This window comes from Penicillium psychrofluorescens (assembly GCF_964197705.1).
Source record: "Penicillium psychrofluorescens genome assembly, chromosome: 3".
Lineage (NCBI taxonomy): Eukaryota > Fungi > Ascomycota > Eurotiomycetes > Eurotiales > Aspergillaceae > Penicillium > Penicillium psychrofluorescens.
The window spans coordinates 1,567,231-1,590,602 of record NC_133441.1 but is presented as its reverse complement, the minus strand read 5'-3'; the positions used below and the strand labels follow the sequence as shown (position 1 = coordinate 1,590,602).

The 23,372-nt window shown below is 53.3% G+C and overlaps 7 protein-coding genes across 7 annotated transcripts; 5 read left to right on the top strand and 2 right to left on the bottom strand.

Annotated features, from left to right (window-relative positions):
- Positions 1-1,997: 1,997 nt before the first annotated feature.
- On the bottom strand, positions 1,998-3,245 carry PFLUO_LOCUS4727 (uncharacterized protein; the record flags this gene model as incomplete). The annotated part of the gene is made up of 2 exons (XM_073782106.1): positions 1,998-3,125; positions 3,237-3,245. 2 exons carry the CDS (start codon positions 3,243-3,245, stop codon positions 1,998-2,000), a joined length of 1,137 nt encoding a protein of 378 aa, XP_073638795.1.
- A 1,118-nt stretch (positions 3,246-4,363) lies between these two features.
- On the top strand, positions 4,364-7,066 carry PFLUO_LOCUS4726 (signal transducing kinase of the PAK; the record flags this gene model as incomplete). Its single annotated transcript, XM_073782105.1, has 4 exons — positions 4,364-6,364; positions 6,424-6,523; positions 6,575-6,909; positions 6,962-7,066. 4 exons carry the CDS (start codon positions 4,364-4,366, stop codon positions 7,064-7,066), a joined length of 2,541 nt encoding a protein of 846 aa, XP_073638794.1.
- Positions 7,067-8,085: 1,019 nt separating this feature from the next.
- On the top strand, positions 8,086-10,594 carry PFLUO_LOCUS4725 (ESCRT-0 subunit protein hse1; the record flags this gene model as incomplete). The annotated part of the gene is made up of 9 exons (XM_073782104.1): positions 8,086-8,125; positions 8,276-8,325; positions 8,398-8,432; positions 8,504-8,579; positions 8,656-8,754; positions 8,801-8,921; positions 8,972-9,598; positions 9,648-9,866; positions 9,918-10,594. The coding sequence occupies 9 exons, from the start codon at positions 8,086-8,088 to the stop codon at positions 10,592-10,594; spliced, it is 1,944 nt and encodes a 647-aa protein (XP_073638793.1).
- A 575-nt stretch (positions 10,595-11,169) lies between these two features.
- Positions 11,170-14,846, top strand: PFLUO_LOCUS4724 (poly(A)-specific ribonuclease; the record flags this gene model as incomplete). The annotated part of the gene is made up of 3 exons (XM_073782103.1): positions 11,170-11,298; positions 11,375-12,672; positions 12,734-14,846. The coding sequence occupies 3 exons, from the start codon at positions 11,170-11,172 to the stop codon at positions 14,844-14,846; spliced, it is 3,540 nt and encodes a 1,179-aa protein (XP_073638792.1).
- Positions 14,847-15,333: 487 nt separating this feature from the next.
- Positions 15,334-18,190, top strand: PFLUO_LOCUS4723 (uncharacterized protein; the record flags this gene model as incomplete). Its single annotated transcript, XM_073782102.1, has 5 exons — positions 15,334-15,568; positions 15,687-15,734; positions 15,968-16,702; positions 16,751-16,933; positions 16,983-18,190. The coding sequence occupies 5 exons, from the start codon at positions 15,334-15,336 to the stop codon at positions 18,188-18,190; spliced, it is 2,409 nt and encodes an 802-aa protein (XP_073638791.1).
- Positions 18,191-18,822: 632 nt separating this feature from the next.
- Positions 18,823-20,963, top strand: PFLUO_LOCUS4722 (ATPase with role in protein import into the ER; the record flags this gene model as incomplete). Its single annotated transcript, XM_073782101.1, has 3 exons — positions 18,823-19,001; positions 19,056-19,220; positions 19,280-20,963. The coding sequence occupies 3 exons, from the start codon at positions 18,823-18,825 to the stop codon at positions 20,961-20,963; spliced, it is 2,028 nt and encodes a 675-aa protein (XP_073638790.1).
- Positions 20,964-21,177: 214 nt separating this feature from the next.
- Positions 21,178-21,824, bottom strand: PFLUO_LOCUS4721 (uncharacterized protein; the record flags this gene model as incomplete). Its single annotated transcript, XM_073782100.1, has 2 exons — positions 21,178-21,732; positions 21,789-21,824. 2 exons carry the CDS (start codon positions 21,822-21,824, stop codon positions 21,178-21,180), a joined length of 591 nt encoding a protein of 196 aa, XP_073638789.1.
- Between the last annotated feature and the right edge of the window lie 1,548 nt (positions 21,825-23,372).

Sequence of the window (23,372 nt, the reverse complement as noted above, 5' to 3'; positions counted from 1 at the left end):
TGCCTTGAACCGAGACTGTTAATATGAGTGGCTGTTTGACCCATAATAATTGTCCCATGCTAAAGAGATACAAAATTAGATATTTTAAGAACCATTTACAAATTGTTTCCAGAATCCGAAGAGGCTATATCAACATCAAGGATATAGTTCCATAGTAGTAAACTAGCAATGGCTTCGAGTTATTGAGATCTGCCCCAAGAACAGAAAAAGCAAGGGCTGTCGATTAAAACGGCAGGGCCAAAAGTTGATCTGATCTGTCTAATATGGATGGATCCACTGTGTAAACTAAAGCAGACCAGACAGAAGTTTAGATGCAAAGAACTAATATTCCCGGCCAAAAGAGTACATTCAAAAATAAACAACAGGGGAAATCAAATGTTAAGTCAGCTGTTAAGTGAGCAAATTATGATCACTGGTAGTGACCCCTTTATTGGCTTGGCAAGGGGGCACAGTTATAGATTCTTGATGTGATGTGTAACTTGTTGAATATCCACACTTCTATTGGCCACTTGGCCACTTTAAGCCAATTAAGAACAACCTGTGGGCAACATAGATTGCATTAGTTTGACAATCCAAGTAATTTTCGAAAAGGGCCAGCCGAATTGATAGCAACTGCCATTTTGGACTTGAGTGCATGTGTGCTTCACCCGTGCTCCCTACATTCCTTCCAAAAACTTTTCCCAATCTTGGATAATGGTCATTTCACCCTCAAGATGTTAGGGATGAAGCCACCTGCAAGACCAAAAAAACACAAATTTCCGACGGCTTCTCCTCTCGGAATCATGACACTGTTTTAAGGCCCGCTCGTTTGACTGAAAGCGAGTTACCTCAAATCACCAGTTTCCTCAATTCTTGGAGTTATTTTTCCTGCCACACACGAAGAATGCCAGTGCCTTTTACCAACCTAAGTTAATGATAATAGTAGGACAATGAGCTGAGTGACCATATGAACCGTAGACTTCATAAATTAAAGCAAACCATAATAGACAGACAGATGTTTGACCAAATCAAATAAAAAATTACACAAACCAAACTCCTAATGAAGTCATTATTAATGGGAGGCACCATTGCTAAGCATAAAAGGGAGGGAGATTCCGGCAGACTGATATCATCAACAAACATCCCGCCCACTTCCGTACCCTGTATTGATAAGTGCAACTATGAAGACCGTCAGTATCCTCGGTCTTCTCCTAGCTGCCAGCAATACCTTTGCAGCACCGAGTCGCCAGAAGACAAATCACCAGCCCTTGCAATTGACCCAAATCCACGCCAACCAAAGTGTTTATACCGGGCATCTGGGATTCACGCTCCATGATCCAAATACCAAGGAAAAGCCCACTGTTTGCAAACTTTCATGGTGAGTTGGCCTTTTTATCGTTTCTTTCCTTTTGGGGAACCATGTGTTTGCTCTGCGGATACCAACATCTCATGTCATGTGCAGGAACAAGCTGGCACCCATTGAGATCCAGCCCAAGTGTGATGATGGTCAATGGGGATTCAGATCTCCCTCCGGGATAGGAAATATCACAGAGTTTACCCTACAGCTGGAGAGAATATCCCATGGGCCGTCTGAGAAAGGGCAGGTGGAGCTGAAAGCTGGGCAGAATGGTTGGCAGTGTGAGAAAAATCCACCGTCAGGCGTGGTCGAGGAGTGTGTCTCAGTGGATGTTTTGCGTGTTCATGTTTGAGAAATAGCGACCTGTGGGCTTTTCACATGGGGAATATGGGGAATGAGATAGCATGTGTCTTTTATGGATGAATTTCTTCAGCGACTGCTGAACCAGGTCAAAGCGATTTGTTTTGAAATCAAGCAACTGAAATTTACTCAAAGAACCGGCTCCCTATATTTGTCTGCTCGAGTCATATATTAGGCATACAGACGAGAAGTGAGCTGGATGTATAATTATCAACATATATATTCATCTAATCTAAGAAAACCGTCGCCTCTGAATCGAAACTCCGCACCCAAGTTTATCTCATGGTCCTGTGGCATCATATCATCCAAGATTCCGTTCAGGCGACGCTCGCACAAGTAGTTCGGTTTCGGAACCAAACACAGCACTCTTCAAGAGACGTAGAGTATTCGGATCGGAAAGCTCAGAGCTGGCCCACGGTCTCCGCGCGATCAAGTTGCTCGGGACCGCAAGTTCAGCGGACTCAGAGGTCCCTAGATGGAGATACTCCGTTTGACAATGCCAGTCACTCTCAACACCGTCAGGCCTCCTAAAGAAGCTAACAGCGAAGAGAGGCCGTTCGCCGGGGCTGGTCGGGTTGGGAACCACTTGAAAATCATGTATCCGGACGTGCTCAGGAGGGAGCATATTCTCATCTGGGATGGTGCCCGGCGCCAAGTGAAGATGAGACTCTTCAATCTCCATGATCCGGGAGAAGATAGCGTGATAGCGCTCCGAAACGAGGGACCATTCTCGCTTGGGAATCTTATGGAATAGATCCAGTCCCTTGCGACGGAGATGGGGCCAGCGACATTTCCAGGCCACTGCGTGGAGAGGGAAGATCATTCCAAAATCCAAGCTCAGAGCTTTGGCCAATGGATCAGAGTAATGGTCTTGATCTGAAACGAGGGATTCCGCGAGTTCGATAAATCCTTCGTAGTCGGAGCGATAAGCATCCCAGTCACTCTCACAAGTGACTTGGTAGGCAATCATGCCGATGTCGCCGCTGAACCCCATGACGTGAATTACATTCGCGGCAGCCTGCTCCTTTTGATTCCATGAAAGCTCCTGGCGGCGAGCAAGATCCTCGAATTTGGCCTTCCATTGGCTGAGACCTGTGCGCATCCCGTCGAAAAAGATCAAGATATCTGCCATGGGCAGCTCTCCGTGGCCGACGATTTGGTCAAAGTATTCAAAAGAGGTAATGGAGACAGAGATGAGGTCGAGGAGAGCGACGCGCGCTTCACGGAGAGTCTCGAACCGATCGGCCATCACGAGCTGTCCAATGTCATCCACTGAATTGAGCAAAAGCCTGGCGCGGTCGCAACGGCCAAATTTGAGCACGTTGATGTTGAACAGGCTCAGTAGCGGAGCGATCTCGGTCTCCATGAAGTGTGATTCGAATGATTGATACTTTTGCCCCCATGGACCTGGCGGCTCTCCTCCTGATTGCTCACGGTATGATTGCAAGAGATTGATGCCGCTCCGGACGTGGTGAGCAGCGGTAGCAGCATTGCCTTGGAGAAATTCAAAACAGGTATACAAGATGCTAGCCACAGCCACCACCGGCATGGCATTATGACCGGCGGCCCTTTCTATAATTGAACGGATCGATTGACTGTAGAGCCTGACGGGGAGATCGGCCGATAAGCCCGCGTCTGCCAGACGATGTGGACCCGGTGCTTCTTGCGCATGTAGTGATGCTATTGCGGCAATTGCCTGGCGGATCGCGGGTTCTGCCAGACTCAGCTGGAGGACACTGCCTTGGAAGAAGGAGGCCTCGAAGAAGCCGGCCAAGTGTGGCGCAGTCTTGTGAAAATAGAACTCTAGTGCGCGAGGCTCGATGCGCGAAGTCACTTCTGGCCCCCGTGCCACTTGGATGGGCAGAAGTGCAACGGACGAAGCTGGGGCGGCATAACCCTCACACTTCCTGCCCGTGCTGGTGCACCTGGCACAGAGGGGTTTGCCTTCATCGCATTTGACCCGACGAGCCCTATCGCATCATTGATAGTCAGTCTGTTATAACTACCCCACACGACTCGGTCGCTGCTAACTTGCAAGTAAGACATCCCGTGCGCACTTTGGGCTTGCTGGCGCGCGTCTGCTTCATTGGCGATTACCGGCGGCTGGCCGTCTCCGGAGACATGAGGGTGGATAACACTAGAGCCCCGGAGGTCAAGGCGACGGTTGTGTGGACTCTGTCTTAAAAGAGACACCCAAACGGGCTGCCCCCAACGCTAGTTCGACTCAGCCCAAATGAAAGTGGACCCCAGGCCACCATTCGCCGTGTCTAGAATTGAGCGAGAAAGAAAAGAGAAGGAGAGGAGGAGGGAGGGAATTGACCATAGATCGAGGATCAGCATCACTGCTTGCCGTCCCAGCCTCTTTTGGTACCAGTTTCCACGTGCTTGGCACCCGCTCATTTATTCTTCCTTCACACTCGCTCACTCACGCACCCCCATCATCTCCCCCGTGGCATTCCTTCCCCCCTTCCATCCAGGTTTCTGTCAGATTCCCCGAACACTGCAAGAACCCATCTGGAATTGCTTTCCAGCCCTGTTCGGGCCCTCCTCATCCAAGACCCTTCGGTCGCAGATGGGCCTGGTTAGACTGAACCTGAGTCTGACCCCCCTCGGCCCAAGCCCCAATTCCAATCCCGTGTCTCGTGTAGACACAGATCGTTGCCCGCCATGAATTCAGACAGTTTCTTGAAATTCCGCCGACCGTCCAGCAAGCTGCACAAGGACCCCCCTAGCTTCGGATCGCGCATTCTTCGGAGTCACCAGAGCACCAACTCACTCAAGCGCCACCCCTCTGCCCCTGTCTACCCGCGCTCCTCGCCCAACGGCAGTCGGGATCATTTTCGCTCTCGCTCCAACGCGAACGAAGTTTTCGGCTCCTCATCCTCGTCGCTCGACCGCAGCGGGGGTCCGTCGCCCTCCGAGTCGAGTTATCCCTCTGGCTATCCGGCTGCCCGGTCGCGCAGCTCCAACCGTTTCTCCTACGATCAACACAGCTCAGATGAAATAACGACTCCCTACGAGACGCGGGGCATGCTCAGTGCGTTGGATGAGAACAGCGCCGACACCGACCACCGTCCTCAGCAGCCTCCAACCCTACGCGCTCATCACACCAGCCCCGACCCCCGGAGGTTCCCATCTCTGCGCCAGTCCGCCAGCTTCACCACCCTGCCCAATATGGATTTCTCGCATCGGGAGACCGAACGGGCGCCAGCCGTTAAACGATATTCCGATGAGGGCGATGGCCCCGCCAACACGCCACCACCACCCCGTCATGGGCGAAGCAAGAAGGCCAGTTTTTCGAGCTTTGTCAACAGTGTGCTGGGCTCCCCGCGACCGAATATCAAAATCTCTGCTCCCGAAAATCCGGTCCACGTCACCCACGTTGGGTATGACAACCAGACCGGTCAGTTCACAGGCCTGCCCAAGGAGTGGCAGCGCTTGCTGCAGGAGAATGGCATCTCGAAGCAGGAGCAAGAAGAGCACCCGCAGACTATGATGGACATCATGCGGTTCTATGAGAAAAACACTCGTGGTGATAGTGATGATGAGGTATGGCACAAGTTTGACCATGCACAGAGCCCGACCGGCGGGCAGGCACCATCGCCTCCCGGGAGCCCACGATTCCCGCAGAACCATCAAGGAAGTTTTGAAAACCCTCGATCCCCGCCTCCTGTCCCTCGTGGGGTGCACGTAGGCTCCCAGCCGGTGTCGCCTCCGCTGGGCAGTCTGATCCCGAACCGGGCACCACCGAAACCACCTACTGTCGGCATGACACCATCTCGTCCTCCCCCGCAGCCTCCGGTTTCGCAACAGTACATGGGCGCGCCTCAACGAGCAGTCCAAGAAGCATATAGTCCACCCTTCGGCACCCCGTCTATCCCGGAAAGTGAGGCGGTGCCTTCTCCTCAGCGCAGCCCGTCCAATTCCCGAAATGGCACTCCGGCGCCGCGGGCACCGCCCGGTATCGTCTCCAATCCGACTCAATACCAGCAGCAACAGGAGCAGATGATGGCAGTGGCCCAACAAGCAATCACATCAAAACAGCTGGATCGCAGTCGGAGCCAACGTATCCAGGCACAGCAGGCACAACAAGCACAACAGGCCCAACAAGCCCAGCAAGCCCAGCAGGCACAACAAGCCCAGCCTATTCCGCAGGTCCAGCCAACTCAGCTGCCACCAATCTCCACCGCCCAACCGGCCTCTCCAGCAATTGGTCCCTCATCTGCCCTACCCTCTTCGGGTACCGCGCGAGCTCCGCCTGCAGCCAGACCCCGGCAGCGACAGCGCCCACAAAGCAATGCTGCGGACATTCGGACGCGTCTCCTGTCGATCTGTCACCCGGGCGATCCGACTCAGATCTACTACAATCTCAACAAGATTGGCCAAGGTGCTTCTGGTGGTGTTTACACAGCTTACGAAGCTGGCACTAACAACTGTGTTGCGATCAAACAAATGAACTTGGACTTGCAGCCCAAGAAGGATCTCATTATCAATGAGATTCTGGTCATGAAGGACAGCAAGCACAAGAACATTGTCAACTTCTTGGAGAGCTTCCTGCATGGTCTAGATTTATGGGTAGTGATGGAATACATGGAAGGTGGTAGTCTCACTGACGTGGTCACTTTCAACATGATGAGTGAGGGACAGATCGCGGCCGTTTGTCGAGAGGTAGGTGTCTCTTCTCATGTGATGTTTTGGCTCGTGTCGAGTGCTTACACTTTTCCTAGACGCTGAATGGCCTGCAACACCTCCATTCCAAGGGTGTCATTCATCGTGACATCAAATCCGACAACATTCTCTTGGCAATGGATGGCAACATCAAGCTGAGTAAGTTCTTCCAGACTGGGAGTTTCAAAACCGCGCTGACTTCATTCATAGCCGACTTTGGCTTCTGTGCGCAGATCAACGACTCGCAGAACAAGCGGAACACGATGGTCGGCACCCCGTACTGGATGGCCCCCGAGGTGGTCACCCGCAAAGAGTACGGTCGCAAGGTCGATATCTGGAGTCTGGGCATCATGGCGATCGAGATGATCGAGGGCGAGCCGCCGTATCTGACGGAATCGCCGCTCCGAGCATTGTATCTGATCGCCACCAATGGGACGCCCACCATCAAAGACGAGCATAAACTGTCGAACATTTTCCGCGACTTCCTGCATCTGGCCCTGAAGGTTGACCCGGAGAAGCGCGCATCGGCACACGACTTGTTGAAGGTACGTCCAACGCACACCTTTTTCCGAGACCTGTCACTGACTCGATGTGCAGCATCCATTTATGACCCTTTGCTCACCACTCTCGCATCTCGCTCCCCTGGTCAAGGCTGCTCGTGTCAACCGGGCCCAGGAGAAAACGCAGAAAGGGGGTGCTTAGATGACGATTTCTTCTGTTTCGGTTTTTGTTTGGCCCATGCTTGATATCACTTGACGTCTCGTTCAGATACCCCAATTCTTCTCTCGGCCCTGACATGGCCTTGTCTCCATGCCCGGTCACTTCATTGTACCCATTTAACTTTTTTTTTCCCTTCTTCTTTAGCAAGCATCCGATCGTCACGGATGAAAATGACTCGGCTGTTACTTCTTCTGCCGCTGACTCTGTGTTGTTGGGCGTTGCTGTAATGTTGTAGTCCTCTCTGTGTCGTTTGTCATCTGTCCATTTTCTTGCTTGGCTTGATTGTGTGGGTTTAGAATACTCTTCAGACTTGGCCGTGTGTTCAGATTAGGCGTTCGTATCGACTGCAGCTCTTTCTAGTACACCCATCTTATCAGACATGACTTTGCGCCATGTATACCGTATGGAGTATGCATCGCGAAGCTTTTCAGGTATAAATATCCCCAGCTATCTCTGTAGAGCAATAGGCAGGCAAAAAAAAACAAAGGAGAAAAAGTAGGAGCCTGGCCGACCTCAAGCCAAGGCAGACTATATACTTGAACGAAATCTCGGTCAATCGTCATCGTGCTGACTCAGTGTGTTTCCGCCTCGTCAACACCTGCAACTGCCCCCGATCGCTCTGTATACTCTTTTGGAACATCCTACAGGCACATAATCACGCAGCTGCCAACTTCATCCATTTCTCCCGAGGCATCTCCCTCCTCTCGCTATTGCCTTCGCCTGCCTACCACGCAGCTGACCTCCTTGAGACCTGGTCACTCCTCCCCCCGCATTCGGTGCTCGACACAAGCATCGCTTCCACAGACGCCTTCGCCCACTTGACAAGTCGCATTATTGACCTTGCCCGATCATCGGATTCGCAGCAGATACCCTCGAGCTTCACATAAACAGACATCTAAGCGAGCGATCGACCTGCCCTAGGCCGAACGAACAGCTACCAAACTCCCCCTGACCGTTTACACTGTGACAGCCCGGGATCTTCGAAGAATAACAGATTGGCGATGTTTCGTACACCGCAGAGCGCCTTCGACGATGCCGTCGGTGAGTTGTCGCTATCACCTCATCTTCCTAGACATATGATGCGGCTGGGAGCCTAGTCTATTTCTGGATCGCGATTTTGTGCACTGTGCACAACCTTGAGCGTTGTGATAGCAATGGATGGCTGACTTGTGCGACTTTGTTTGATTACAGCCAAGGCGACGGACGAGAATTTGACCTCGGAGAACTGGGAATACATTCTGGTGGGTTGGCTCGCGACACGCGATGGCTGTGTTAATATGGACCGAGGAGCTGATAATTGTTCCGTGATATAGGATGTTTGTGACAAGGTTTCTGTCGAAGAGTCGGGGTATGTCGATTTCCTGCACTTTAGGTCCTACCGGGAGGAATTCTTGCTGACCGCGACTTGGGGTGAGATAGTCCGAAAGAAGCGGTCGCTGCCATGATCAAAAGACTGGCTCACAGGAATGCCAATGTGCAACTCTATACGTTGGAGGTTAGAATTGCCCTCTCACACTGCTTGGAACCCACAGTAGTTGTCTTGGGTGTGTCATGCTGACTTGGCTTGCTAGCTGGGCAATTCCCTGTCGCAGAACTGTGGACCCAAAATTCACCGCGAGCTGGCATCGAGGAGTTTTACTGATGCGCTTCTTCGTCTGGCTGCTGACCGGGTAAGTTCCAAGACAACGAATTTCCAGCCAATGCTAAGAGTTGCAGAACACACACCAGCAGGTCAAGTCCAAGATTCTGGAACGAATGGAGGAATGGACAGAGATGTTCGCGTCAAACCCGGACTTCGGCATCATGGAGCAAGCGTATATGCAACTGAAGACACAGAGTGAGTACCACACGACCTCCACTAAGACAGTAGCTGATAGAGCCACCTAGACCCGAATCTGCAGCCGCCGTCCAAACCCGGAAAGCGCGAGATCACCCAGTCCGATCGACAGAAAGAGGAAGAGGAGCTGCAGATGGCATTGGCCCTATCGATCAAGGATAAAAATACAGCTGAACCCAAACAGGGTGAACCCACTGCGTCCGCAGTCGCATCATCTTCCGCTGCAGCGACCCAAGCTCAATCTCAACCTGCTGTGGCACAGCCCGTGCCTTCAGGCACATCGGCAGCCACTGTATCTCGGGTGAGAGCGTTGTTTGATTTCATGCCTTCTGAACCGGGAGAGTTGCAGTTTCGGAAGGGCGATGTCATTGCAGTCCTAGAATCCGTTTACAAAGATTGGTGGAAGGGATCGTTGAGAGGGCAGACCGGCATTTTCCCTCTCAACTATGTCGAGAAGCTCCCTGATCCCACCACAGAAGAGCTACAGCGAGAGGCGCAGATGGAGGCGGATGTCTTCAGCCAGATCAAGAACGTCGAGAAGCTGCTGACGCTACTGAGTACGCGGAGTTCCGACCTCAACGTCCAAGACAATGAGGAAATCACCACCCTCTACCATCACACGCTTGCGATTCGGCCCAAACTCATCGAGCTGATTGGCAAATATTCCCAGAAGAAAGGTAATGAAGTCCTTCCCGGAGTTTTAGCATTGTTCTTACAGTCTTCCAGACGAGTTCACGCAGCTTAACGAGAAGTTCATCAAGGCCCGGCGTGATTATGAGTCCCTCTTGGAGGCCTCTATGTCTCACCCGGCTCAGCCCCAGTATGGCCGTCCTCCCCAGCCGCAGTACGGTTATCCAGGTGTTGCGCCTGTTGGATATCCTCCTGGTCCTCCCCAGGCTGGGCCTCCCCAGGCGGATCAACGATACTTCAGTCCTCGTCCTCAAGGTTTGTCTAGGGATTGCTTTTCTCGCAACACGGCCACTAATCTCGGTATAGAAACGCAACCTCCGCAATCAAATGCTTCTCCATACTATGGCGCGGAGCAGACGATGCCGTACCGGCCTGCATCTCATTCCCCCGATCCTCGCATTCAAGCCTCCATGGGTGCCGGAGCGGTGCAACAACAGCCACCCCAGCAGCTACAGCAGCAGCCGCCACCCTCGGATGCGTACCAGCCGCCTATGCATCACCGACCGCAGTCCACCTATGATCATCCGCAGGAACTGGGGACATCCGTGTACGACACCCCTGTTGATCATTCCAACTTGGGTCATCGTCCTCCCTACCAACCGGGAACCCAGGCACCACCTGCACAGCACCAACAGTTCCAGCAGCAGCAGCCGCCGCCGCCACAAGAAGGTTATTCGCCTTCCGTTTATTCTCCCGAGGATTCATCTCAGGTCACGCCTTCGTCCGCTATTCCCCAGCAGCCTCCGCAGCATTTTATCCCGCAGCAGCAACAGCAACAACCACAACAGCAAAACCCCCCGTATCCCCAAACGCCGGTTGTTCATTCCGCCGCTCCTTCACATCAGCCTCCCCCAGTTCCTGGGAACGCACCACCGGCCGTGTCGTATGCTGCCTACAGCCCACCGCCTGCTCCAGTGCCTAGTGGAGAGTACCATGCCTATCAGCAGCCCTCGGGATCAAACCCTGCTTCTTTCTATAGGTAGGGGACGTTGGCTGGAGTCTGATATTTTGTTGAGCCGTTGACGGTCAACGAATTTCGTAGTTAATCCCGACTGGTTTCTTTGGGACGGTTCATTTGTTTCTGTGTTGATGTTTTGGCCCTCGCTTTTTGCTGTACAATGCCACGTATTTAGCCAACAATGATAGGCCATTCAAGTTGTATATACCGTCTCATGTCCATTTCGAGGAAAGTAGATTGGTTGTTGCCCCCAACTGAGTATATCGTATATCACGTGATGGGGCACTCAGCTCCGCCGCCGTCCAGAGTCGACGGCAATCACTCCGGAACCCTTGACTCGCCCATCGCCGTGATACAGTACCCGGGCATCACGCCCTCCTCTCAGGCGCTCCTACCTGAGATTTATCGCGCTGAGCCGCGCTTGCGCCCTGCCCGACTTAATCCCTTCCTCGAGCTTCCCCGCAATCGCGTTCTCATTGCCCGAACGATGCCAGCTTTCGCCATCATTCCGCCAGGGGGAAGGCAGTAGATTTTAACAATTGCACACAAATCGAACTGATTAGAAATTTGGGCGAACAGCGCGGAAAAGCCGCTGCCGCCATGGAGGCCGACTGGGATGAGCTGGCGCGCATCGCGGTGCCACCGCCCAGTTCGCATGCCATGCCAACGATAGCGACCACGGTGGCATTCGATGATGTTATGGAACTACTGTGGACGGGGAATGAATATGTATGCACCGATTGCATTTGCTATCCTAGCGGAGACGGCCTACTAACGAACGCGCGCTTTGTTTTTGTCTCTCTAGGGCCGAATCACCTCTTTCAACGGGCCTGATCTGCAACGATACACTTCAGTTCGAGCACACCCCGTCTCAGATGGTGCGGTGCGGCAGATTTTGTTCCATGAGAGAGGCGTGATATCCCTTTCGTCCAAGAGCGTGCATATGATCACTCGACGCGGCCTGACGCAATGGCATCTCACGAACGACGAAATGCTCGATCTTCGCTGTATGAGTTTCACGGCGCAGACGAATCGGATTCTCATCGCGGGCTGCCAGCGCGTGATGTTTACGGTGGACATTGACAAGGGTATCATCGTCGACAGGCTGCCCACCGACTGCAACTACACGATTATGAAAAAGAGCCGATATCTCTGCGCTGCAACGGATACCGGAGCGGTCAATGCTTTGAGCCTATCGGATTTTAGTATCGTCAAGACTTGGAAGGCTCATGGTACTGCGGTAAATGATATGGATGCTCGGAATGACTTGCTGGTCACCTGTGGCTTTTCCGTCCGCCATCTCGGTTCCCCGATTGTTGATCCTTTGGCGAACGTGTACGACCTGAAGACATTGGCACCGCTACCTCCGATCCCTTTCCATGCTGGAGCGGCCTACGTGCGAATGCATCCCAAGCTCAGCACCACCAGTTTCGTGGCCTCGCAAACCGGCCAGCTGCAGGTGGTGGACCTCATGAATCCAAACTCCGTCAATCTCCGCCAGGCCAATGTTTCTCTCATGCTCGGTATCGAGCTTTCGCCGTCAGGCGAAGCCCTGGCGATCAATGACGCAGAATGCTCGATACACCTGTGGGGATCGCCGACTAAGATCCATTTCAATGAGATGAGTAAAGAGGCAGAGTTTGCCGATGTGCCTACACGACCTCCACCAATTGATTGGACCCCCGATACTCCGTTGAGCATGATTGGAATACCTTACTACCATGATCGTCTGTACTCTGCCTGGCCGAGTCACCTTGTTTTCGAAGTGGGCAGTCCCCCTGCTCCTCTGGACCAGGCGATGATCCCTTACCTGCGACAGGCAGAGGTGGGCCACCACGCCCCAAATCTCAGAAAGACCCGTCGGTATCAAGTTGAGAACACTCGCGCGCTAGTCACGGCCGAACCGGCACTTATTGCCCCGAAGTTCCTAAGTGAAAAGGCTCGGGATCAAAGCAAAGGGGCATCAGAGGGCTCTATCACTGATACAGCTCAAGCTCTGGCTGGGGCAAAAATCAACGGCGAAAGCGAGGATGATCCCCTCCTCAAATACAGTAATGTGGAGATCAAGTATAGTCGGTTCGGGGTGGACGATTTTGATTTCCGGTATGAAAGAAAGCCCCTTTGGTTCCGGAGAGTTCGAGCCTGATACTAACCTCTTACACAGCTTCTATAACCAAACCACATTCTCCGGCCTCGAAACTCACATTGCCAACTCCTTCACCAACTCCCTCCTCCAACTTTTGAAATTCATCCCCCTCGTCCGAAATCTCGCTCTACAACACGCGGCTGGTTCTTGTATCTTTGAGCATTGTCTCTTGTGTGAATTGGGATATCTATTCGACATGTTGGAAAAGGCCAATGGGCAGAACTGCCAGGCAACGAACTTGTTGAAAACATTCAGCAGCTTCCGAGAGGCATCCACCCTGGGCTTGCTCGAGGAAAATCTCACCAACAAATCCATCTCACAAGCAATTCAATCCGTCAACCGGTTTTTCTTGACGCAGATCGCCCATGACTTCCGGATGACCCAACCCAACTCAGAAGAGCTGGACCAGCGCCTCGCGACAATAGCCTCCGAGTCTATCCGGTGCATGTTCTGCCAGAATGAGATTGTGCGACCTGGGAACTCTCTGGCGAACGAGCTCATCTACCCCAACATGGACATCAAACACGCGCGCCGCAACTCTGCGTTCCGCTTCTCCAACATCCTGCGCGCGAGTATCGAGCGCGAAACACAGAACCGCGGCTGGTGCAACTATTGTCGACGGTACCAGCAGGTGATGATCAGGAAGACGGTACATCGCATGCCGTTAGTTCTCATACTCAACGCTGCCTTGACGAATCCCATCTGTCGTCGTCTGTGGGCAATCCCGGGATGGTTGCCCGAGGTAGTGGGCATTTTGATCGATGGTGCGCAAGTCATGTGCTTTGAGGGCGAAGATCTTCGTCTACGGATGCAGAACAACACACCCGGGCTTCTGGTGTACGACCTGGTTGGCCTGGTCGCGGAAGTTGATATCCCGGAGCACCAGAAGTCTCATCTGGTGTCTTTTATTAATGTCTCCATCTCTGCTCGTGAAGCCCAGGAACAGAACAGATGGCACTTGTTCAATGACTTTTTGGTCGCGGAGGTTGATCGGGAGGAAGCGCTTGGTTTCACTCAGCCTTGGAAACAACCGTGTGTTCTGTCTTACCAGGCCAGAGATGCACGCCATGCGGTTGATGACTCGTGGAAAAAGTCGCTCGACACTACTTTGCTCTTCCGCGAGTGGTCTTTGAATGGTGGCCGTCCTGTTGATACGTGCAATACCCTGACCGAAGAGGAGAAGCCCACACCGGGCACACCCGTCGCCTTGGACACTGAATTTGTTGATCTCGAAAAGGCAGAGATCAATGTCAAGGCAGATGGATCCCAGGAAATCGTGCGGCCCAACAAAAGCGGACTGGCTCGGGTTTCGGTGTTGCGAGGGTCCGGCATCGATGAGGGAGTTCCCTTTATTGACGACTACATTACGATCAGGGAGCCGATTGTCGACTATGTCACGCAGTACTCTGGCATCAAGCCTGGCGATCTGGACCCGCGGACCAGCGAGCATAACCTGGTTCCGCTCAAGGCAGCATACAAGAAGCTATGGCTGCTCCTAAATCTGGGGTGTATCTTCGTCGGTCACGGCCTAGCGTCCGATTTCCGCAAGATCAACATGCAAGTACCCAAATCCCAAACCGTGGACACGCAGTACCTCTTCTTCCACCCGAGCAAGAACCGCCGTTTGAGCCTGCGATACCTAGCCTGGGCCGTGTTCAAGGAATACATCCAAGAAGAACCAACATCTGATACCGTGCACGGCCACGACTCCATTGAAGACGCCCGCATGGCCCTGCGTCTGTGGAAGAAGTTCCAAGAGTACGAAGATGCGGGCATCGTCGCCCAGATGCTGGAGGAGATCTTCCGCGAAGGCTCCAAGCTCGGGTTCCGCCCGCCTCCTAGAAACGCCACCGCCGCTGTGCTCTCCCGCCCGGGCACCGCGGTGACCATGCAGAATGATAGCGGCCGAAATACACCCAGCACTCCCGAAGTTGGAGCTGCTGCGGCGGCAGCGGCAGCATCTGCAGCATCTGCAGCCGCTGCAGCCGCCGCCGCTGCGAATGCCGCCACGACCAGTGCCCCTACCACCCCCCGCCAGGCATTCCGACGCTCCATCGCCCTCACACCGAGTAATGGAAGCTTCAGCGGTCCCGGAACAGGCGATTTCTTTGGCGAAAGTCCATTGCGATAGATGATTGGTGTTTTATGTTTGGCTTGCAAAGCGCACGTTTTTTGTTGGTTTTTTTAATTCTTGATTGTTATGTGCGCGCTGCTTTTTCTTCCTCGGTCTTGATGATGACTGGTCATGATAGGCTCTGACATGGTCTTTGGCGGATAGACGTAGGTAGGCTTGTTATTTCGGCCTGGAATGTACACAGTGCTAGATTCATTAACTATTGTTCGGTCGTAATACTTGAGAGATCGTTTAAGTGGAGCATGACGTGGTCAGCATAGCTTCCCGACCACCCCACGACATCTATCTCCCGCTTTGTCTCGACCACACACACACACTCTCTCTCTCTTTCTCTCTCCCTTCACCTCTACCGCCGAGTTAATTCTTCACTTTGTTCTCTCCACTCCGTCCTCCTTCCCTCCCTCTCCCCCCATTAACCTACACTCCCTCCCTCACAACTGAATACCCCTCCATCCCTCCCCTCCCCTCCATCTCCACCGCGCAAATGTCGAGACACCGCATCAAAGATGTCAGCTTCGATGATGACGATCTGTACGACGAAGACGACGGCTATGACTCGCCCGATCCCGCAGAGCAGGAGTTTGTTCAGCAGTGTACGACTGATGTACTTCAGCAGCTCCGCGCAGGGAATCCGCCGGTGACTGCGACTAAGGAGGAGGTTCAGGAATCGCTGTGGCATTATTATAATGATGTGCCGAAGACTGTGAATTACTTGCGGGGTATGCTTTTTCTTTCTTTTTTCTCTTTTTTTCTCTTCACGGGCTTGGATGTTATGAGGCTGTTTGTTCTTGTTTCTCGATTCATTGAGTAACCACGGGCTAATGTTTGTGGTATTAGGCAAGAAGGAGAAGGAGATTAAGAAGCAGCAGCCGACTGCTAAAGCCGGTAAGCGCTTTGGTTCCCTGAGATGTGGTTTGATCGATGTGTCGCGGCTGGGTTCTGCGGTGGTTGGAGGAAGACGACACTGCGTGTATGCAAGTGATGACGGATATACCATTGAAAAAAAAGGTGTGTTGTGAAACTACCCAGTGCTACACGGTTCATTTCTTTCCTCGCTCAAGACTCGAAACTGACGCCGCTCCCGAAGTTTGCGCAATGTTTCTAACAGGTCTTCCCAGTGCCGGCATACCCTGCTCCATATCCGCCCTCGACGGCTCATTTCTCTGCGGCCGATTTTTTCCGCGACTGTCCCTGGCTCAATGTTCCTCCCCACCGAAAAGCCGATATCCTGGTTGAACCGCTGTGCCCGCGCCTCGGGCTGCTAGGTGGCGCGCCTGAAAGTGGTGGGAAGGTTTCCAAACTTGCTGCGCTAGCTGCAGCTCGCAAGAAGAAAGAAGGCGAGAAGAGCGGTTCGACGCCAGTGGCAATGGCCCCGTCAACCCCTCAGCTCGAGAAGACGGAGGTGCCATCGCCTGAGTTGCGAGGCCCGTCTTTGTCCATTCGCGACAGGCTAGCTGCCAACAATGCAAAATCACCAAGACCCGCGGAAGGGAATGATTCTCTTCAACGCTTGTCTAAACCGGGTTTATCAACATCGTCTTCGGCGCGGAAGCCGTCCCCAGAGAAGAGCCAGTCTGCTGCACCATCCATGTCACCACCGGTACAGGGGACAGAAGTGCCGTCCGAAGAGGAACCAGAAGAACAAAAGCCAAAGATCGATATTCGCGCCTCGCCATCCACATTTGCCAGCACGATTGTCGGCGCGACTACAATTCCAGCGCATGAGCCCAGCCACTTGCACTCGAACAGCGTAGATTTACTGAGGATCTACGGACAAAACCATGCTGAACCCTTTGACTTTGCAGGCCCGAGCCCGGACGACGTCGTTCTGAATGCACAGAACACCGCGAAAGGTTTGGCATTTCGCAGCAAGGTTGGAACAACCGCCTAATATCACGCAGGATTCAAATCAAAACCGTCGGCATCCAAAAACGGCGACAAGAAAAAGGCCCAGGGCGAACTAGCAGGTGGCTTGAGCAATTTGTCGGTCGAGGAGAAAGTGACCGTCAAGAGCAAGAATCTGGATGTCTTGGAGGAGTACAAGAAGTCTACTCGGAAGAAATCCGCCAATTTTGTGGTGATCGGTAAGCCCTGAGCGCTGCAAGAGGGTTCGAAATTGCTCACGGGTTGCAGGTCATGTCGACGCTGGAAAGAGTACTCTAATGGGACGGTTATTGGCGGATCAAAAGGCGATCGACCAACGAACGTTGGACAAGTATCGGCGTGAGGCCGAGAAAATCGGAAAGGGCTCTTTTGCTCTCGCCTGGGTATTGGATCAAGGCTCGGAAGAGCGAGCACGAGGCGTCACGATTGATATTGCCACCAACAAGTTCGAGACGGACAGCACTGCCTTTACGATTGTTGATGCCCCAGGCCATCGCGACTTTGTGCCGAACATGATTGCAGGCGCCAGTCAAGCAGACTTTGCAGTGCTGGTGATCGACTCGAGCGTGGGCAAATTCGAGTCGGGCTTGAAAGGCCAGACTAAGGAGCATGCCTTACTCGTGCGCAGCATGGGCGTTCAAAAGATCGTTGTTGCCGTGAACAAGATGGACACCATCCAGTGGGACAAGGGCCGCTTCGAGGAGATCGAGCAGCAGATCTCCTCGTTCTTGACGACTGCCGGGTTTCAAGCTCAGAACATCTCGTTCGTGCCCTGTTCTGGTTTCCAGGGCGATAACATCAGCCAGCGGAGTAAGGACCCGCACGCCTCCTGGTATACGGGCCCGACATTGATCGAGGAGCTGGAGACCTCCGAGCCCTACACGCACGGACTCGACAAGCCGCTACGCATGACCATTGGTGATGTCTTCCGAGGCGGCGTGCAGAACCCTCTCTCTATCTCTGGGCGCCTAGACGCGGGTAGTTTACAGATGGGCGACCAAATCCTCACGATGCCCAGCGGCGAGACGGCCACGATCCGCAGCGTCGAGGTAGACAGCGAGCCGAGCGACTGGGCCGTTGCCGGCCAGAATGTCGTCCTGAACTTGGCGAACATCGACCCGATCCATTTGCGCTCCGGTGACGTTGTATGTCGGGCATCCGCCCCCATCCCCACCATTACTAGCTTCACCGCCAAGGTTCTCGCGTTCGAACACCTCATGCCTATGATGGTGGATGTGCATCGCGGCCGGCTTCATGTTCCCGGCCGTATCAGCAAGCTGGTGGCCGCTCTCGATAAGTCCTCCGGTGCTGCTCTGAAGAAGCGGCCGAAGATCGTTGGCCCTGGCACTGTGGCTCGCGTGGTGGTCGAGATGGACCAGGCCGTGCCGTTGGAAGCACCGACGCGGATCGTGCTCCGGGCCGGTGGTTCGACGGTGGCGGCTGGGTTGTTAGAATAATGCCTACATAGAGTGTGGCTCTGTTGATTCTACTCAGCCGCAACCCGGAATAGAACAGGACACGTCAGTCTAGACTATTACTGTAGTTGGTCCCGTCAATAGTGTAACTATTCCGAGTATACTCCGAGTATACTACGTGGCAGCCAGATCGCCCCTGTTGTTTCTAGCAAATTCGATCGGCCGGCCCCCCGGCTGTGATTGGTGCTCCTTGCAGCTGGTCCCTGGGTTTAACCCTGCCCTAGCCCCCTTTTGGCTAACCGTGACTAAGCCCGCTGAGTCACCCGCGCCGAACGCTGTCCCACCAATCAGAACCCGAGGAGTGACCTTTCCCGCTGAAGAGGACATCGTGTGCTTTTCGCCAGTACAAGAGTATTGGTTTGCCTCCCCGAACTTCTTCTCCTCCGCAACTCATCCCTTTCGTCTTCACCCAATTCCCTTCCTTCCCCTTCCCTCTGCCACCGGGTGCCGTCCCTCGTCCTTCCTCTTTCTATAGAGCCAGGCTCAGAGTTTCTTCCTGTCTTTGTTTGCGCCTCTTCACGGTTGGGCTGCGCGCGAGACTTGGAGCTTGAGACAGCTTCGTCTGTGATTCTTTCTCTCTTGGGAGTATCGGACTCAAAAAACATCCATTCATAATGCCGCGCCTATCGCCCCGCGACGGTGCGTCCTCGTCCTTCACCTGGACCACCATCTTCTACCTTCTTCTGGTGCTCATTGCGCCGCTGGCCTTGTTCGGCACCCCGGCCAGCGCCGAGGTCTCCGAGCAGGAGGAGTATGGATCTGTTATCGGTATCGATCTGGGAACTACCTATTCGTATGTGTCTCTTTTTTCGGGCTGGTCTGAATATCCTTGCTAACTTATCTGCAGTTGCGTCGGTGTGATGCAAAATGGCAAGGTCGAGATTCTGGTCAACGACCAAGGAAACCGTATTACCCCGTCTTACGTCGCTTTCACGGATGAGGAACGCCTCGTCGGTGACGCCGCGAAGAACCAATATGCTTCGAACCCGCACCGGACAATCTTTGACATCAAGTGAGTGTGGTCTGGGCTGATCAATTTGCGTCTCAAATTTTCTAACAAAACTTTTCTAGGCGTATGATTGGTCGCAAGTTCGATGACAAGGATGTCCAGAAGGACGCTAAGACGTTCCCCTTCAAGGTTGTCAACAAGGATGGCAAGCCTAATGTCAAGGTCGACGTCAACAACTCTCCCAAGACCCTGACCCCCGAGGAAGTCTCCGCCATGGTCCTGGGCAAGATGAAGGAAATTGCCGAGGGCTACCTAGGCAAGACGGTTACCCACGCCGTTGTCACCGTCCCCGCCTACTTCAACGACGCCCAGCGACAGGCTACTAAGGATGCCGGTACCATTGCCGGCCTCAACGTTCTGCGTGTGGTCAACGAACCTACCGCTGCCGCTATCGCCTATGGTCTGGATAAGATGGGCGAGGGCGAGCAGGAGCGCCAGGTTATCGTCTACGATCTCGGTGGTGGTACCTTCGATGTTTCTCTCTTGTCCATTGAGGAGGGCGTCTTCGAGGTTCTGGCTACCGCTGGTGACACCCACCTTGGTGGTGAGGATTTCGACCACCGTGTGATGGACTACTTCGTCAAGCAGTACAACAAGAAGAACAACGTCGATGTTTCCAAGGACGCCAAGTCCATGGGTAAGCTGAAGCGGGAGGTCGAAAAGGCCAAGCGCACGCTATCCTCGCAGATGTCCACTCGCATTGAGATCGAGGCCTTCCACAACGGCAACGATTTCTCCGAGACCCTGACTCGCGCCAAGTTCGAGGAACTGAACATGGATCTGTTCAAGAAGACCATGAAGCCTGTGGAGCAGGTTCTCAAGGACGCCAAGGTCAAGAAGAGCGAGGTTGACGACATCGTTCTTGTTGGTGGTTCTACCCGTATCCCTAAGGTCCAGTCTCTTCTGGAGGAGTTCTTCGGTGGCAAGAAGGCTAGCAAGGGTATTAACCCCGATGAGGCTGTTGCTTTCGGTGCCGCCGTTCAGGGTGGTGTCCTCGCTGGCGATGAGAGCACAACGCAGCTCGTCCTGATGGATGTCAATCCCCTGACTCTGGGTATTGAGACCACTGGTGGTGTGATGACCAAGCTCATCCCCCGCAACACTGTCATCCCTACCCGCAAGTCGCAGATCTTCTCGACTGCGGCCGACAACCAGCCTACGGTATTGATCCAAGTTTTCGAGGGTGAGCGGTCGATGACCAAGGACAACAACCTGCTCGGCAAGTTCGAGCTGAACGACATCCCCGCGGCCCCGCGTGGTGTTCCCCAGATCGAGGTGTCGTTTGACCTCGACGCCAACGGTATCCTCAAGGTCAGCGCCAGCGACAAGGGCACTGGCAAGGAGGAGTCCGTGACGATCACCAACGACAAGGGCCGTCTTACCACGGAGGAGATTGAGCGCATGGTCCAGGAAGCCGAGGAGTTCGCCGAGGAAGACAAGGCCATGAAGGATAAGATCGAGGCCCGTAACGGCCTGGAGAACTACGCCTTCAGCCTGAAGAACCAGGCCAACGACGAGAGCGGCCTCGGCGGCCAGATCGATGAGGATGACAAGCAGGCTATCCTCGATGCCGTCAAGGAGGTCACCGACTGGCTCGAGGACAACGCCATCACCGCCACCACCGAGGACTTCGAGGAGCAGAAGGAGCAGCTCTCCAGCGTCGCCTACCCGATCACCAGCAAGCTGTATGGCTCTGGTGCTCCCCCGGAGGACGACGACGAGCCGCTGGACCATGACGAACTGTAAAATTATCTTTCGTGGCATTACCCCTGGAGTTTTTCCCTCTTCATATTCAGTTTCCCTTTTTGTGTGTGTGTTAGTCCGCGCGGGCTATTCTAAGCCCGTCGCACGAGGGGGCCTTCACCGGCTCGAGGAATACCATGATACCTCTGCATTCCACTATATTCTTCTCTAGAGCTACCTCCCGTATTCCCTTACACTAGTAGATTAGACAGGCTCCCTAAGACCCCTGCGCAACAACCTCCCTAATCGTCTCCGCCACGACCTGATGGTCATCCTCTTGCTTCAACCCGGAAACAACAACGACCGCAACAACACCCTCAACCCCACGCACTCTAACCGGATACCCACCGCCATGAATAGCATACTCATCCGCGACAGCCCCGCCATTAGCACTCGCCAGCGCATACTTATTCACAAACGCCCCCTCGACCCCCGCTGCACTCGCACCCGCGCCCAAACCGCCAACCATCTTCATCCGCATCGCCCAGCTCGACACGCCCCAACGCAGCACGGTGTTCCGCTTCCGCCGCACCCAGTTCTCGTTGTCTGGGATCGTACCGCTCTCTGTTGCGCATTGGAATATCACGTGCAGCGGTCCGGAGCTTGGTGTTGCTGTTGCCAATGCAATGGAGATCAGGGCTGGTTTGCGTTGGGTTTGTGGGAGGGACAGGATTCTGTTGCGGAGGGCTGTGCCGAGTGTCCAGGCCGTGGACGTTGTGAAGGTGGTGAAGGTCTGCTCGGGGCTGGTTTCTTGGGAGATTAGGACTTCAGCCTTTTTTGGTTGTTAGTATATTGTAGGTTTCGAGCGAGGTTGGTAAGATTTCTTACGTCCGTGCTGGGCGCGGAGAGAGGTTTTTCGGCCATTGTCTCTGTGTGTGTGTGTGTGTGTTATAGGAGGACAGTGGAAGAAAAGAAACCCTGGAGATGAAGGAAGATTTAAGTATGAAGATGGCAACAAGGTGGAGAGTGAAGAAAGTGGAGGGCGGGACAGAAATGCTCACCGGTGACGTCGTTGAGCATCGATCAACGGCGTGGACCTTCCCGTCAATTGACTGCAAGCCCACTCGGCCCGAACAATGAGTGAAAATGAAAACTTTTGTGGAGCTTCATATTTACATGATATGAATTTATTTCTCCATATCTTGTCCAAACAAGGTTATTGCTACTATCTGTTTGCCCAAAATACGAGTGGCGTGAGTATAATCAGAGTTACCAAGAAGTAATAAACCTCCATTTTATAGATCGGCGGCAAAAGCTGTCACCTCCTAGATTATGTTATTGTAGAGCTACAGTCGAGTTTAATGGGCTTATTGGTACTATATAGATATCATAACCAGTATTTAAAGGAGGGTGTCATTGCAGCAGTCCCCTGAACGTATAAACGCAAGTTAATATCTGTTTGGATAATGAAGAGAATAGGTCTGCCCACAACTCCAGGAGGAGAGGAATAAGAACAATCTTGACCGAAATCTCGGCCACGTCGCCTGCATCGGCGACACTGATCAGGAACGACGGGGGTATGAGACTGAGAGGGTGCACATGCTGCCACGACAGAGCCGTTTCCAATATCATTGTGGCCGTATATGATCCTCGATATCTCGCAGACCGATGTTCTTTTGAAAAAGCACCCTCGCCATCATGTAGGACGCCAATAGATGCAGACGCCTCCTTCACATCTGGCATATCAATCTCCAGGCGGAACAAGGCATCTTTGTGGCTGCCAAAATGGTGTTATACATTATGCAGAGCCAATTTTCGGTTCAACTCGTGGCCCTGTACGGGCTAGTGCTCCACAAAGAACTATGCGTTTACTGAGTGCTCAGGACTGCCAAGAGCAGGTGATTAGAGGTGACGTGAGATGTCATCCTAATTAGGCTCGGATCTTGACGTTTGTTCTATTCCTGGAAATTAGCTAGTGAGGGATACCAGAAGAATTAGGTAGTTTGACAGAGGTCGCAGACGAAAAAGTCAGGAGTCGAATAGTTTTACGAGATAAATTGCTGGTTAAGAGTCGAAACAGTGCTTAGTCCGAGACAAATTACAGACAAGTCACATTAACAGCTCTTGATTCCCGAAAATGTGGTCCGACTAGCCGGCCTTTCCGGAGTCCCCTATGTGGACCGTTGAAGTCACACATCAAAGATCTCGAAGACTGCTCGCAGCGCCGGTTATCGACTGTTGCGCCGAAACCCTGACATTCCGATTCACTTCGGTGTATATCAACGAGGTAAATTTGAGCAAAGATACTGGGCATCGCTCAGTAATCAAAGCGGCCGCTTCGGAGACATTTAGACCCGTGTCTCAATAGTCGGTCCGTGATGTGGATATCACGTCTGCGGCGATTTTCCCAGGCCCCACTTTTCTGTATGCTTAATTCCCATCGTCATGAAAACTCTCCGATCAGCAGGGCCT